This window comes from Oncorhynchus clarkii, chromosome 22, assembly GCF_045791955.1.
Source record: "Oncorhynchus clarkii lewisi isolate Uvic-CL-2024 chromosome 22, UVic_Ocla_1.0, whole genome shotgun sequence".
Lineage (NCBI taxonomy): Eukaryota > Metazoa > Chordata > Actinopteri > Salmoniformes > Salmonidae > Oncorhynchus > Oncorhynchus clarkii.
Genome location: NC_092168.1, coordinates 38,641,260 through 38,657,823, shown reverse-complemented (window position 1 = coordinate 38,657,823; position 16,564 = coordinate 38,641,260). Strand labels below are relative to the sequence as shown.

At 48.2% G+C, this 16,564-nt stretch overlaps 1 protein-coding gene across 1 annotated transcript in view; it reads left to right on the top strand.

The window, feature by feature from the left end:
* The window catches only part of LOC139380308 (DNA-binding protein SATB2-like), a 72,391-nt gene that overhangs the window by 15,773 nt on the left and 40,054 nt on the right, over nucleotides 1–16,564 (top strand). The window contains exons 2-3 of the mRNA XM_071122902.1: nucleotides 6,824–7,048; nucleotides 16,080–16,283. Coding sequence (XP_070979003.1) covers nucleotides 6,868–7,048; nucleotides 16,080–16,283 — 385 coding nt within the window. The 5' untranslated portion in view covers nucleotides 6,824–6,867. The remainder of the gene's footprint in view (nucleotides 1–6,823; nucleotides 7,049–16,079; nucleotides 16,284–16,564) is intronic.

Below are 16,564 nucleotides of genomic sequence, written 5' to 3'. Positions count from 1 at the left end.
GTTTAATGGCTGTTCCTAAAGCTGTAGACATTAGACAGTATATTATAGAAAAATAAAGCTTATGTGTGTTCTTGAACAGAGCTGCAGGTTGGATTTAAAGGTGAAACCGAGCTATAGACCCCCCCCCCTGTTGGTGAGCTCCACTGTGTACCCCCCCCCCCCCTGTTGGTTAGCTCCACTGTGTACCCCCTCCTGTTGGTGAGCTCCACTGTATACCCCCTCCTGTTGGTGAGCTCCACTGTGTACCCCCTCCTGTTGGTGAGCTCCACTGTGTACCCCACCCCTCTGGTGAGCTCCACTGTGTACCCCACCCCTTTGGTGAGCTCCACTGTGTACCCCACCCCTGTTGGTGAGCTCCACTGTGCACCCCCCCCCCCCCCCTCTGGTGAGCTCCACTGTGCACCCCCTCCCCTCTGGTGTGCTCCACTGTGCACCCCCCCCCCCCCCCCCCCCCCCCGGTGAGCTCCACTGTGCATCCCCCCCTCTGGTGAGCTCCACTGTGTACCCCCCCCTCTGGTGAGCTCCACTGTGCACCCCCCCCCTCTGGTGAGCTCCACTGTGTACCCCCCCCCCCCTCTGGTGAGCTCCACTGTGTACCCCCCCCTCTGGTGAGCTCCACTGTGTACCCCCCCCCCCTCTGGTGAGCTCCACTGTGCACCCCCCCCCTCTGGTGAGCTCCACTGTGTACCCCCCCCCCCTCTGGTGAGCTCCACTGTGTACCCCCCCCTCTGGTGAGCTCCACTGTGTACCCCCCCCCCCTCTGGTGAGCTCCACTGTGTACCCCCCCCTCTGGTGAGCTCCACTGTGCACCCCCCCCCTCTGGTGAGCTCCACTGTGTACCCCCCCTCTGGTGAGCTCCACTGTGCACCCCCCCCCTCTGGTGAGCTCCACTGTGTACCCCCCCCCCCTCTGGTGAGCTCCACTGTGTACCCCCCCCTCTGGTGAGCTCCACTGTGTACCCCCCCCCCTCTGGTGAGCTCCACTGTGTACCCCCCCTCTGGTGAGCTCCACTGTGTACCCCCCCCTCTGGTGAGCTCCACTGTGTACCCCCCCCCTCTGGTGAGCTCCACTGTGTACCCCCCCCTCTGGTGAGCTCCACTGTGTACCCCCCCCTCTGGTGAGCTCCACTGTGTACCCCCCCCCTCTGGTGAGCTCCACTGTGTACCCCCCCCTCTGGTGAGCTCCACTGTGTACCCCCCCCCTCTGGTGAGCTCCACTGTGTACCCCCCCCTCTGGTGAGCTCCACTGTGTACCCCCCCCCCTCTGGTGAGCTCCACTGTGTACCCCCCCCTCTGGTGAGCTCCACTGTGTACCCCCCCCCTCTGGTGAGCTCCACTGTGTACCCCCCCCTCTGGTGAGCTCCACTGTGTACCCCCCCCCTCTGGTGAGCTCCACTGTGTACCCCCCCTCTGGTGAGCTCCACTGTGTACCCCCCCCTCTGGTGAGCTCCACTGTGTACCCCCCCCTCTGGTGAGCTCCACTGTGTACCCCCCCCCTCTGGTGAGCTCCACTGTGTACCCCCCCCCCTCTGGTGAGCTCCACTGTGTACCCCCCCCTCTGGTGAGCTCCACTGTGTACCCCCCCCCTCTGGTGAGCTCCACTGTGTATCCCCCCCTCTGGTGAGCTCCACTGTGTACCCCCCCCTCTGGTGAGCTCCACTGTGTACCCCCCCCTCTGGTGAGCTCCACTGTGTACCCCCCCCTCTGGTGAGCTCCACTGTGCACCCCCCCCCTCTGGTGAGCTCCACTGTGTACCCCCCCCTCTGGTGAGCTCCACTGTGTACCCCCCCCTCTGGTGAGCTCCACTGTGCACCCCCCCCCTCTGGTGAGCTCCACTGTGTACCCCCCCCTCTGGTGAGCTCCACTGTGTACCCCCCCCCCCTCTGGTGAGCTCCACTGTGTACCCCCCCCTCTGGTGAGCTCCACTGTGTACCCCCCCACTGTTTGGCCCACGTAAAGTTTCTTGTTAATCATGCCAAGGCTAATGTTTTTCATTTATTATTCATTTAGAAATGTCAACCAAACTCGGAATTCCTCTTTGATTGGGTGTGTGGGCTGTTTTTTGTTTTTGTTTCATAGTTGGTGGTGTGTTTCTGTTGGTGGGAGAAGAGAGGGAGAGAGACCGCAGCAGGAAAACATTGTCTTTGTGGGGACTTATGACAGCGTTAGCAGGGACAGAGAGACTAGGTCTGTAAAAACAATCAGGGGAAGAGGATGGAGATCATCCCTCGCTTTCAAACACGTCTTATGCTTAGTTTTTTTTCCTTTGTCACATTTCTTGGTCCTCCCTCTTGCTCCCAAAATTAGGTCATTCCTATTTTCCTCCCCGCTTATTTGTAGGCAGTAAAAGAAGGTCAGATATGCCTGTGGTCTAAATAAAATACATCCTCTTAGCCTCCCCCAGTCATCTGTGGTGGGTACCTTTTGTAATTCTCTCTCTCTCTCTCTCTCTCTCTCTCTCTCTGCTCTCTACTCTCTACTCTCTCTGCTCTGCTCCCTCTGCTCTCTCTCTCAATTCAATGCAATTCAATTGACATGACAAGTTCATTATTACTTACATTGTCAAAGTATACATATCTAAAAATAAAAATATATATTTATATATATGGTGGGACCGACAGCTCTCTTTCTCTCTCTGCTCTCTCTCTCACTCTGCTCTCTCTCTCACTCTGCTCTCTCTCTCTCTGCTCTCTCTCTCTCTGCTCTCTCTCTCACTGCTCTCTCTCTCTCTCTGCTCTCTCTCACTCTCTGCTCTCTCTCTCACTCTGCTCTCTCTCTCTCACTCTGCTCTCTCTCTCTCTCTGCTCTCTCTCTCACTCTGCTCTCTCTGCTCTCTCGCTCACTCTACTCTCTCTCTCTGCTCTCTCTCTGCTCTCTCTCTCACTCTGCTCTCTCTCTCTGCTCTCACTGCTCTCTCTCTCTCTCTGCTCTCTCTCACTCTCTGCTCTCTCTCTCACTCTGCTCTCTCTCTCTCTGCTCTCTCTCTCACTCTGCTCTCTCTCTCACTCTGCTCTCTCTCTCTCTCTGCTCTCTCTCTCACTCTGCTCTCTCTCTCTGCTCTCACTGCTCTCTCTCTCTCTCTGCTCTCTCTCACTCTCTGCTCTCTCTCACTCTCTGCTCTCTCTCTCACTCTGCTCTCTCTCTCTCTGCTCTCTCTCTCACTCTGCTCTCTCTCTCACTCTGCTCTCTCTCTCACTCTGCTCTCTCTCTCACTCTGCTCTCTCTCTCACTCTGCTCTCTCTGCTCTCTAGTATTACCTTCAATTTTAAGAATATCCTTGCTGTTAGATTATCAACTGTAGCTAATATTTTACTTGCTTAGCCTAAGATGTTTAAATAGCTCTCTCTCTCTTTCTCTCTCTCATTGGTCACACACATTGGCTGGCAGTGTCCAGGGACTAGTATGTAAATAAGGCTCTGCTCTTTGATACATGGCAGGTGTCATATATGGCTTAGCAGCCTCTTGAATGCACAATACCAGTATGAGAGCACGATACCAGTATGAGAGAACAATACCAGTATGAGAGCACAATACCAGTATGAGAGAACAATACCAGTATGAGAGCACAATACCAGTATGAGAGCACAATACCAGTATGAGAGAACAATACCAGTATGAGAGCACAATACCAGTATGAGAGCACAATACCAGTATGAGAGAACAATACAAGTATGAGAGAACAATACCAGTATGAGAGCACAATACCAGTATGAGAGCACAATACCAGTATGAGAGAACAATACCAGTATGAGAAGAGAGAACAATACCAGTATGAGAGCACAATACCAGTATGAGAACACAATACCAGTATGAGAGAACAATACCAGTATGAGAGCACAATACCAGTATGAGATATCAATACCAGTATGAGATGAGAGAACAATATCAGTATGAGAGAACAATACCAGTATGAGAGAACAATACCAGTATGAGAGAACAATACCAGTATGAGAGAACAATACCAGTATGAGAGCACAATACCAGTATGAGATATCAATACCAGTATGAGATGAGAGAACAATATCAGTATGAGAGAACAATACCAGTATGAGATAACAATACCAGTATGAGAGCACAATACCAGTATGAGCACAATACCAGTATGAGCACAATACCAGTATGAGAGAACAATACCAGTATGAGAGAACAATACCAGTATGAGAGCACAATACCAGTATGAGAGCACAATACCAGTATGAGAGAACAATACCAGTATGAGAACAATACCAGTATGAGAGAACAATACCAGTATGAGAGAACAATACCAGTATGAAAGAACAATACCAGTATGAGAGAACAATACCAGTATGAGATGAGAGAACAATACCAGTATGAGAACAATATCAGTATGAGAGCTTTGGCAGACCAATATTAGTGATCCCAGGACACTGCACTGATGCATCCAGCAACGCACGTATGAACAGACTCATGCACACACACACACACACACACACACACACACACACACACACACACACACACACACACACACACACACACACACACACACACACACACACACACACACACACACACACTCCTGACTGACTATGTGAGTGGCGTGGCTAGAGGAGAGAGAGGGAGACAGAGAGGAAGACAAAGAGGGAGACAGAGAAGGAGACAGAGAGGGAGAGAGAGACGGAGAGAGAGACACCACCCCACCACCCTACAATCCCACCAGATAGCCAGATAGTGATAATTTTGCTGGTATTGAGAGGGAGACGGGGAGTGAGACGGAGAGAGAGGGAGACAGAGAAGGAGACAGAGAGGGAGACAGAGAGGGAGACAGAGAGGGAGAGGGATACAGAGAAGGAGACAGAGAAGGAGACAGAGAGGGAGACAGAGAGGGAGACAGAGAAGGAGACAGAGAGGGAGAGAGAGACGGAGAGAGAGACACCACCCTACAATCCCACCAGATAGCCAGATAGTGATGATTTTGCGCAAAAACAAAGGAGTTAGACAGGCCTTCTAGGCAGAAAATGGACCAGCCCATCAGGTATTTGCCCGAGATGCCAGATGTCCAGTCCGCCTCTGGTGGTGAATGTGCTGCTAAAAAGGCAAATCAGGCAGCAAATCCAGGAGATGCAGGCAAACATTAAGAAGAAACCACTGTTCATGATTCCACTTGTTCTCAAAGAGGCAGGAACGATTAGAACTCAGATCATGAATACAAGCATTCTGAACACTGGGTGCAATATTTACATGTTGACTGTTGACCCTTTATTGTGTACTATTTGTGTATATCTATTAGTATTACATTTTCTGATGAGAAAAATGACCAGAGTCCGGACCTCGGTGTTCTCATATTTAAGGCCACGATCACATGGTTTATCCACCTCTGTTACTGCCAACAAAGTTGACTACAAATACAAACTTGCCAATGTATTTGCAGTTAATACAAACAAGCGACTTGTAAAAATTAAAACCGAGATGTCTGCATTAAAATGTAAATACAGTAGGCTATATGCCTATGTAAATCATATTGAGATACATTTCATGTTCAATCAATTGAGTTCTATTTTTCTACTGTCTGGGGCGGCAGGATAGCCTAGTGGTTAGAGTGTTGGACTAGTAACCGGAAGGTTGCAAGTTCAACCCCCCGAGCTGACAAGGTCTTTCTGTCGTTCTGCCCCTGAACAGGCAGTTAACCCACTGTTCCTAGGCCGTCATTGAAAATAAGAATTTGTTCTTAACTGACTTGCCTAGTTAAATAAAGATGTTTTTGTTTGTTGTCTTGATGTACACTGAGTGTACAAAACATTAGGAACACCTGCTCTTTCCATGACTCAGACTGACCAGGTGAATCCAACTGAAAGCTATGATACCTTATGATCAATCAGTGTAGATGAAGGGGAGGAGAAAGATTACATAAAGATTTTTAAGCCTTGAGACAATTGAGACATTGATTGTGTATGTGTGCCATTGAGAGGGTGAATGAACCACACAAACAATTTAAGTGCCTTTGAACAGGGTATGGTAGTAGGTGCCAGGTTCACCGGTTTGTGTCATGAACTGCAGCGTTGCTGGGTTTTTCACGCTCAACAGTTTCCTGTGTGCATCAAGAATGGTCCACCACCCACAGGACATCCAGTCAGCATTGGGGTCAACATGGGCCAGCATCTGGAATGCTTTTCAGGGGGGGGGGGGGGGACAACTCACTATTAGGAAGCTGTTCCTAATGTTTGGTATACTCAGTGTATTTCATGATGTGTAACCTAACATGTGAGCACTGATGTGCCAAATGTTGATTTAATTCATTATTATAGGGTAAGCATTAGAATAAACCGCCTCAATATTTGCAACCATTGGTGATCAATCTTTCTTGGAGCTGATCCATCGTCAGTATTGTGGAATAATTCTAATGATAAGAGAAAGCTTTCCTTCAATCCTATCAGTATTGACACATGCCTCAATGACACACTTAGCAAACGTTGGAAAGACGTATTGTTAAAACACTCCTAAGCCGAAATTCAATCGCTATCGGGAAACCTGAACCTGGTCAATTTCTCCCTCTCTCTCTCGCTCCCCCCCCCCCTCTTCCTCCTCTCTCTCTCTCTCTCTCTCTCTCTCTCTCTCTCTCTCTCCCTCCCTCCCTCTTCTCTCTCTCTCTCTCTCCCTCCCTCCCTCTTCTCTCTCTCTCTCTCTCCCTCCCTCCCTCTTCTCTCTCTCTCTCTCTCTCTCTCTCCCCTTCTCTCTCCCTCTCTCCCTCTCTCCCCCTCTCTCTCCCTCTCTCTCTCCCTCCCCCTTCTCTTCTCTCTCTCTCTCTCTCTCTCTCTCTCTCACCTCTCTCTCTCCCCCCTCTTCCTCCTCTCTTACCCTGCTAGGCCCTTACCCTCTGGCATTAGCTCCCCCTGGTGGTTGGAGGGGGATGGAGCGCGGTGGTGGGGAGAGCCCCCGTATGCAGGACAGTCCTGAGCGGGAGCGGCGGGGGGGCAGCCCGGACCTCAGCGGACCACCGCCAGGGAAGATGGGGCGTCTGGAGCGCAACGGGAGCCCCACTGGGCCATGTCTCCTACACCACAACGGCAACCCACACGGACCCCTGGGAGGTATGATACCCCAAAACACACCCACAGATAGATGCTGCTCTACACCAATCCAAGGCTTTGAAATCCGTAATGGGGTGTGTGCAAGTGAGGAGAATCAGGATGCAGTCACACTCACAGTAGAGGCCTTCACAGGTCCTAAAAATTGGACCGAACCCGATATGCATAAATTAATTAGTACAATATAGAGAACCGTTCCGAATGGACCCGAGGACAACTAGACCCGTTCCATATAGACCTGGTTAGATCCAGAACCATTCCAATCCAATCTTTCCTGACTGCATCAAACTGGGAAAAGTTAGATAAGCTAGCTAGATAGCTAGGCTAACTGAGGCTGCATGCACTTTCTCATCCTACAGTCACAAACAACAAGAACTCCATTCAGAATATTAAGTAACAGCCTACCTGTTGGCTCTTGGTCGTTGAAGCCTGTCCTTCTTTAACTTTGAATTCCGTCATTTTAATTCCATCTTCCATTGATTAGATATCTCCTAACTTTTGCCACAAGGAGGCTCTAGGACTGTAGCCTATTGCCGCTTTGATGACTTCTGATTGGCCAACAACAACAACATGCTACATGCGCCACTCTGATGAAAAGTAAAGAGCAGTAGCATAAATTATATAATTTGTCTCTCTCTCTACTGCAGCAGTCACGTTTGAATCTATATGGGTCCTTCTGGACAAGTCAGTTGAAATTACACATACCCGAGACCTGCGACAATTAGATCAGAGCTGACCCATTTAGAATTCTGGTTCTGGTTCTGGATCGGGTCTCGGGTATTCTCTAACTCAAAGCCCTGAAAGCTCTTTCTTTGTCTCTGTCTTACTCCCTCTCTCTCTGGCCCTGACCCTCTGGTAACTGGGGCCAGAACTGGAGTTCTGGCCGTAATCGTACTGCACAATGCCATGCACTCTAGAGTTCACAATGCCATGCACTCTAGAGTTCACAATGCCATGCACTCTAGAGTTCACAATGCCATGCACTCTAGAGTTCACAATGCCATGCACTCTAGAGTTCACAATGCCAAGCACTCTAGAGTTCACAATGCCATGCACTCTAGAGTTCACAATGCCATGCACTCTAGAGTTCACAATGCCATGCACTCTAGAGTTCACAATGCCATGCACTCTAGAGTTCACAATGCCATGCACTCTAGAGTTCACAATGCCATGCACTCTAGAGTTCACAATGCCATGCACTCTAGAGTTCACAATGCCATGCACTCTAGAGTTCACAATGCCATGCACTCTAGAGTTCACAATGCCATGCACTCTAGAGTTCACAATGCCATGCACTCTAGAGTTCACAATGCCAAGCACTCTAGAGTTCACAATGCCATGCACTCTAGAGTTCACAATGCCATGCACTCTAGAGTTCACAATGCCATGCACTCTAGAGTTCACAATGCCATGCACTCTAGAGTTCACAATGCCATGCACTCTAGAGTTCACAATGCCATGCACTCTAGAGTTCACAATGCCAAGCACTCTAGAGTTCACAATGCCATGCACTCTAGAGTTCACAATGCCATGCACTCTAGAGTTCACAATGCCATGCACTCTAGAGTTCACAATGCCATGCACTCTAGAGTTCACAATACCATGCACTCTAGAGTTCACAATGCCATGCACTCTAGAGTTCATGAGGCTCATTGCAGTATTTTATAGCATTGTATAATAGGATGAATTCCATCATATACTGTGATGTGTAGATCTAGGCCGCTCCGTAAGAGTGGGAACTATAGAACACTGAGGTTACTGAATAAAGTAGCGCTGTATGAAGCTGATTTATATTCCTCTCTAGGTTATCGATCGCTCCGCAAACATAAGGTTCTGAATGTATGAGTGGGATTATCCAGTACACACACACACACACACACACACACACACACACACACACACACACACACACACACACACACACACACACACACACACACACACACACACACACACACACACACAAAGGAAACTTTGAGATGAGCATAAGGGGGCAAAGAGATGATAATGGTGTCGGCTGTATACAGACGACATGTCTTCTGCCATTGTAATAACTATTGACCAAGCTATGTTAGAGCTGCAATCAGATTTTTGTTACATTACAGAAAGCCCTTGTTGATTTAAAACTTGTACTTAATGCGAGAAAAACTAAATATATGTTGTTAATCAAATTGTCAGAAAAATGTCTGATGGCTTCATATTCACTCATTGGATGGTTCTCTCATTGGATGGTTCTCTCATTGGATGGTTCTCTCATTGGATGGTTCTCTCATTGGATGGTTCTCTCATTGGATGGTTCTCTCATTGGATGGTTCTCTCATTGGATGGTTCTCTCATTGAATGGTTCTCTCATTGGATGGTTCTCTCATTGAGCGGGCTCCCACCTGTAAATACAATGCCTTGCGAAAGTATTCGGCCCCCTTGAACTTTGCGACCTTTTGCCACATTTCAGGCTTCAAACATAAAGATATAAAACTGTATTTTTTTGTGACGAATCAACAACAAGTGGGACACAATCATGAAGTGGAACGACATTTATTGGATATTTCAAACTTTTTTAACAAATCAAAAACTGAAAAATTGGGCGTGCAAAATTATTCAGCCCCCTTAAGTTAATACTTTGTAGCGCCACCTTTTGCTGCGATTACAGCTGTAAGTCGCTTGGGGTATGTCTCTATCAGTTTTGCACATCGAGAGACTGAAATGTTTTCCCATTCCTCCTTGCAAAACAGCTCGAGCTCAGTGAGGTTGGATGGAGAGCATTTGTGAACAGCAGTTTTCAGTTCTTTCCACAGATTCTCGATTGGATTCAGGTCTGGACTTTGACTTGGCCATTCTAACACCTGGATATGTTTATTTTTGAACCATTCCATTGTAGATTTTGCTTTATGTTTTGGATCATTGTCTTGTTGGAAGCCACTACTCTTGAACCATTGGATGCTGTCTAACATAGCCAGCCCCCCCCCCCCCCCCCCCCCGTTTTTAACCCCGCTTTATTAGACAGTAGGAGACAGTTTTAATACCCATCACTGCATCCTGTATCAGTCCCGTAAATCCCTTCCTTACTCACATGTTGTTTACAAAGCTCTGCTCCACAAGCTTCCAACAGACATACAAATCAAATTTTATTGGTCACATACACATGGTTAGCAATATTAATGTGAGTGTAGCGAAACGCTTGTGCTTCTAGTTCTGACAGTGCAGTAATATCAACAAGTAATCTAACAATTTCCCAACAACTACCTAATACACACAAGTGTAAAGGAATGGAATAAGAATATGTACATATAAATATATGGTTGTCCTTGATGATCTTTTTGGCCTTCCTGTGACATCGGGTGGTGTAGGTGTCCTGGAGGGCAAATAGTTTGCCCCCGGTGATACGTTGTGCAGACCTCACCACCCTCTGGAGAGCCTTGCGGTTGATGGCGGGGAAGTTGTCATACCAGGCGGTGATACAGCCCAATAGGATGCTCTCAATTGTGCATCTGTAAAAGTTTGTGAGGGTTTTAGGTGACAAGCCATATTTTTTCAGCCTCCTGAGGTTGTGTGGGTGGACCATTTCAGTTTGCCCGTGATGTGTATGCCGAGGAACTTAAATGTTCCACCTTCTCCATTACTGTTCCGTCGATGTGGATAGGGGGGTGCTCCCTCTGCTGTTTCCTGAAGTCCACGATCATCTCCTTTGTTTTGTTGACGTTGAGTGAGAGGTTGTTTTTCTGACACCACACTCCGAGTGCCCTCACCTACTACCCTGTAGGCTTTCTCGTCGTTGTTGGTAATCAAGCCCACTACTGTTGTGTCGTCTGCAAACTTGATGATTGAGTTGGAGGCATGGTTGGCCACGCAGTCATGGGTGAACAGGGAGTACAGGAGGGGGCTGAGCACGCACCCTTGTGGGGCCCCGGTGTTGAGGATCAGCGAAGTGAAGATGTTGTTTCCTACCTTCACCACCTGGGGGTGGCCCGTCAGAAAGTCCAGGTCCCAATTGCACAGGGCGGGGTTGAGACCCAGGGCCTGAAGCTTAATGATGAGCTTGGAGGGTACTATCCCCCACGATCCCCCACAGCTTTCTTACATAGGTATTCCTCTTGTCCAGATGGGATAGGGCAGTGTGCAGTGTGATGGTGATTTTATCGTCTGTGGACCTGTTGGGGCGGTATGCAAACTGAGGTGGGTCTAGGGTGGCAGGTAAGGTGGAGGTGATATGATCCTTGACTAGTCTCTCAAAGCACTTCATTCAACATTCAACACCATAGTACCCTCCAAGCTCATCATTAAGCTTCAGGCCCTGGTTCTCAACCCCGCCCTGTGCAATTGGGTCCTGGACTTCATGATGACAGAAGTGAGTGCGATAGTCATTTAGTTCAGTTATCTTTGCCTTCTTTGGTACAGGAACAATGGTGGCCATCTTGAAGCATGTGGGGACAGCAGACTGGGATAGGGAGCGATTGAATATGTCCGTAAACATACCAGCCAGATGATCTGCGCATGCTCTGAGGAGGCCAGAAGCCTTGCGAGGGTTAACACGTTTAATGGTCGAATGGCTCCATCTATCCACGGCTTCTGGTTAGGGTAGGTCTTAATAGTCACATTGGGTACAACATCTCTAATGCACTTCCTTATAAACTCACTCACCGAGTCAGCGTATAGATCAATGTTATTCTCTGAGGCTGCCTTGGAACATTTCCCAGTCCCGTGATCAAAACAATCTTGAAGTGTGGATTCCGATTGGTCAGATCAGCGTTGAATGGTTCTAATCACCGGTACGTCATGTTTGAGTTTCTGCCTATAAGACGGTAGGAGCAAGACATCCCTCACTTCCTTGTTGAATTATAACAATATGAGATACCAAACTCATTCGCAGGGTTAACTCTTGAGGTCCCGCTTGTCCCCACAAAGTTTTAATGCACCACAGTTATGGAATACATTACAAAACAAATTCCACCTGGATTCCCTGGTGCCGATAATGTAACGCTCGTCGGAAGAAGTGGACCAAGGTGCAGCATGGTACGTGTTCATGATTCTTTATTTAATCGGCCGCCACGTTCTGAAGGCTACACAGAGCTAACAAAAATCAACATCCCACAACCTAAGGTGGCAAAACAGGCTGCCTAAGTATGATTCCCAATCAGAGACAACGATAGACAGCTGTCCCTGATTGAGAACCATACCGGCCAAAACATAGAAACACAAAACATAGAAATAAAGAACATAGAATGTCCACCCAAATCACACCCTGACCAAACCAAATAGAGACATAAAAAGGCTCTCTAAGGTTGGGGCGTGACAGATAGGGCAGTTTAAAACTCTGTTGTTAAATAAGTAATGTATTTTTTGCTGTCTTGATGTAATTGTTGTCCTCAGGGCACCATTGTAAATGAGACAATGGTCTCAATTAGGTTCCGCTGAATAAATAAAAGTTAATAAATAAAGTGAAATAAAATAAAGGGAAAAGGGGGTGATGGGGAGAAGTGATAAGGGGAGAGGGGAGAGGGGAGACGGGGAGAGGGGAGAGGGAAGAGGGGAGAGGGGAGACGGGGAGAGGTGATGGGGAGAAGTGATAAGGGAAGAGGGGAGAGGGGAGACGGGGAGAGGGGAGACGGGGAGACGGGGAGAGGGGAGAGGGAAGAGGGGAGAGGGGAGACGGGGAGAGGGGAGAGGGAAGAGGGGAGAGGGGAGACGGGGAGAGGGGAGAGGGAAGAGGGGAGAGGGGAGAGGTGATGGGAGATGGGGAGAGGGAAGAGGGGGAGAGGGGAGAGGGGGAGAGGTGATGGGAGATGGGGAGAGGGAAGAGGTGATTGGAGACGGGGAGAGGGGGAGAGGTGATGGGAGATGGGGAGAGGGAAGAGGTGATGGGAGATGGGAAGAGGGGAGAGGTGATGGGAGGAGGGGAGAGGTGATGGGAGATGGGGAGAGGGAAGAGGTGATGGGAGATGGGGAGAGGGGAGAGGGGAGAGGGGAGACGGGGAGAGGATGGGAGATGGGGAGAGGGAAGAGGTGATGGGAGATGGGGAGAGGGGAGAGGGGAAGAGGGGGAGAGGGGGAGAGGTGATGGGAGATGGGGAGAGGGAAGAGGGGGAGAGGGGGAGAGGTGATGGGAGATGGGGAGAGGGAAGGGGAGAGGGGAGAGTTAGAGAGTGAGGGGGGAAGAGGGAGAGAGAGAGAGAGGGGGGGGAAGAGAGAGAGAGAGAGAGAGAGAGAGAGGGGGAGACTGAGTTTCAGCAAGAGGCAAGAGGGAACTACGAGAGAGTGGGAAAAAAGAGAAAGGTGTTGGAAAGGAGACGAGGTAGGGGACGAGGAAGAGAGAGAGAGAGGGGAAGAGGGAGAGAGTTAGAGAGTGAGGGGGGAAGAGGGAGAGAGAGAGAGGGGGGGAAGAGAGAGAGAGAGAGAGAGAGGGAGACTGAGAGAGTGGGAAAAAAGAGAAAGGTGTTGGAAAGGAGACGAGGTAGGGGACGAGGAAGAGAGAGAGAGGGGGAAGAGGGAGAGAGTTAGAGAGAGAGAGAGAGAGGGGGAGAGAGAGAGAGAGAGAGAGAGAGGGGGGGGAGAGAGAGAGAGAGGGGGGGAAGAGAGAGAGAGAGAGAGGGAAGAGAGAGAGAGAGAGAGAGAAAGAGGGGAGAGAGAGAGAGAGAGAGAGAGAGAGAGAGAGAGAGAGAGAGAGAGAGAGAGGGGGGAAGAGGGGAGAGAGAGAGAGGGGGGGGGAAGAGAGAGAGAGAGAGCGAGAGAGAGAACTACGAGAGAGTGGGAAAAAAGAGAGCGAGAGAGAGCTGGTTGGAGCTGCTCTGTGTTGACAGTTATATTGGCCTGTTGGGGGAAATTCACTTACTTGAATTGGCACACAGAGCTCCAGTGTGTAATTCACTCCATAAGAGCCCAGCAAACTGGGAGCCGGGATGATTCATGGAGAGGAAGTAGAAATATAGCAATTGACTGATTAAAACAAGAGAGAGGGAGAGATCTAATGGTGCTGGTGTGTGTGTGTGTGTGTGTGTGTGTGTGTGTGTGTGTGTGTGTGTGTGTGTGTGTGTGTGTGTGTGTGTGTGTGTGTGTGTGTGTGTGTGTGTGTGTGTGTGTGTGTGTGTGTGTGTGTGTGTGTGTGTGTGTGTGTGTTATAGCTCTACTCTTATTATTAGTGCAGGGAGTTTGCCTAATGCTCAGACCCTCATTTCTTCTGAGAGCCTTAATTAATTAGTCGACAGGTGGCCTACAACCAAAAGCCTTTTAGTAAGAAGAGGAATATTGGTGGAGGAATTGAATTGTTCCTGTGAGCCAAAAGGATAGTGGGGCCATAGAGATGAACGCCATAGAAAACCATGTGTGTGGGCATCGTTTAGGCCGTTGTGACTTTGGGAACGGTTACCATGGTTCCAGCTTTATCTATGAAACTAACGGGTAAGCTATAAGAAAACATCTACATGTACAGTCAAATGAGATGAGACATGGACAGTCAAATGAGATGAGACATGGACAGTCAAATGAGATGAGACATGGACAGTCAAATGAGATGAGACATGGACAGTCAAATGAGATGAGACATACACAGTCAAATGAGATGAGACATGGACAGTCAAATGAGATGAGACATGGACAGTCAAATGAGATGAGACATGGACAGTCAAATGAGATGAGACATGGACAGTCAAATGAGATGAGACATGGACAGTCAAATGAGATGAGACATGGACAGTCAAATGAGATGAGACATACACAGTCAAATGAGATGAGACATACACAGTCAAATGAGATGAGACATGGACAGTCAAATGAGATGAGACATGGACAGTCAAATGAGATGAGACATACACAGTCAAATGAGATGAGACATGGACAGTCAAATGAGATGAGACATGGACAGTCAAATGAGATGAGACATGGACAGTCAAATGAGATGAGACATGGACAGTCAAATGAGATGAGACATGGACAGTCAAATGAGATGAGACATGGACAGTCAAATGAGATGAGACATGGACAGTCAAATGAGATGAGACATGGACAGTCAAATGAGATGAGACATGGACAGTCAAATGAAGAGATGAGACATGGACAGTAAATGAGATGAGACATGGACAGGAAATGAGATGAGACATGGACAGTTAAATGAAGATCTGGAGACGCTAAACTGCGATAAATCAGCACCAGCCTGGTCGTTCAAATTGCATTGCATGTCTACTGAATTCTGTGTAATTATAAAATATGAAAGATCTGATAATGAACACAGTAGCTTGAATCACCGTTGGGTCCAAAATACATCCACTGCACATAACTGACCTTCAATGAATGTAAATAACTTAGCTAGTTATGGAATAGATAGTTATGAAATTGTAAGGTGTGCATGTTGGTGGCAGGGAAGTCAGGTGCAGGAGAACAAACTTGGTATAAACAGAGTCATTTAATAAGAACTACAAACAAACCACAAAAACCAAAATATACCAAAAAATAATAAAATGGGTCCAAAACCCGTCGCGCACCAACACATAATAGCACTAACATACAAACAGTCTCCGACCAGGACATGAGGGGGAACAGAGGGTTAAATACACAACATGTAATTGATGGGATTGGAACCAGGTGTGATGGAAGACAAAACCAAAGGAAAATGAAAAGAGCATCAGCGATGGCTAGAAGGTCGGTGAGGTCGACCGCCGAACGCTGCCCGAACAAGGAGAGGGACCGACTTCGGCAGAAGTCGTGACAATAGATAGTTATGGAATAGATAGTGATAGTTATGAATAGATAGTTGTGGAAAACTGTGAAGCTTTTACATTTATTAGACACTTAGATTTTTTTCTAGGTCCTTTTTTTTATAATGTCTTTGGATGTCCATTCTTCTAGTATTACCTCTAATCTTAAGGATTTCCTTGCCGTTAGATTGGTGACTTTACATCTTTGCATTGTTTGGAATCCTATCAGTATACACAACAGGTGATTTAACAGCCACCCAAGTCAGCAGCATTCTACGTAATTAGACCTAACATTGTACTCGCTTAGCCTGTTGTTTATTTTGCCTAACGTTCTGATCTCCCCCCCCCAGGTCTGATGATCCCAGTATTCTGTGTGGTGGAGCAGGCAGGGCCGGACGGAGGGATGCAGCGTGAGGAGGTGGAGAGGAGCGAGGGCCACAGGGAGGAGCATGCTGAGTTTGTCCTGGTCAGGAAAGACATCCTCTTCAACCAGCTGGTGGAGACGGCCCTGCAGGCCCTGGGGTACTCCCACAGCTCTGCTGCTCAGGCCCAGGGTGAGTACTGTAGCCTCCACTAAACACCATCCATAACTCCAAACACTTGAACTGAGCACTTCTCCACTAAACACCATCCATAACCCCAAACACTTGAACTGAGCACTTCTCCACTAAACACCATCCATAACCCCAAACACTTGAACTGAGCACTTCTCCACTAAACACCATCCATAACCCCAAACACTTGAACTGAGCACTTCTCCACTAAACACCAGACACAAAGGCTCTATCAGCCAAAATAATATATGCCATTTAGCAGACACTTTTATCCAAAGTGA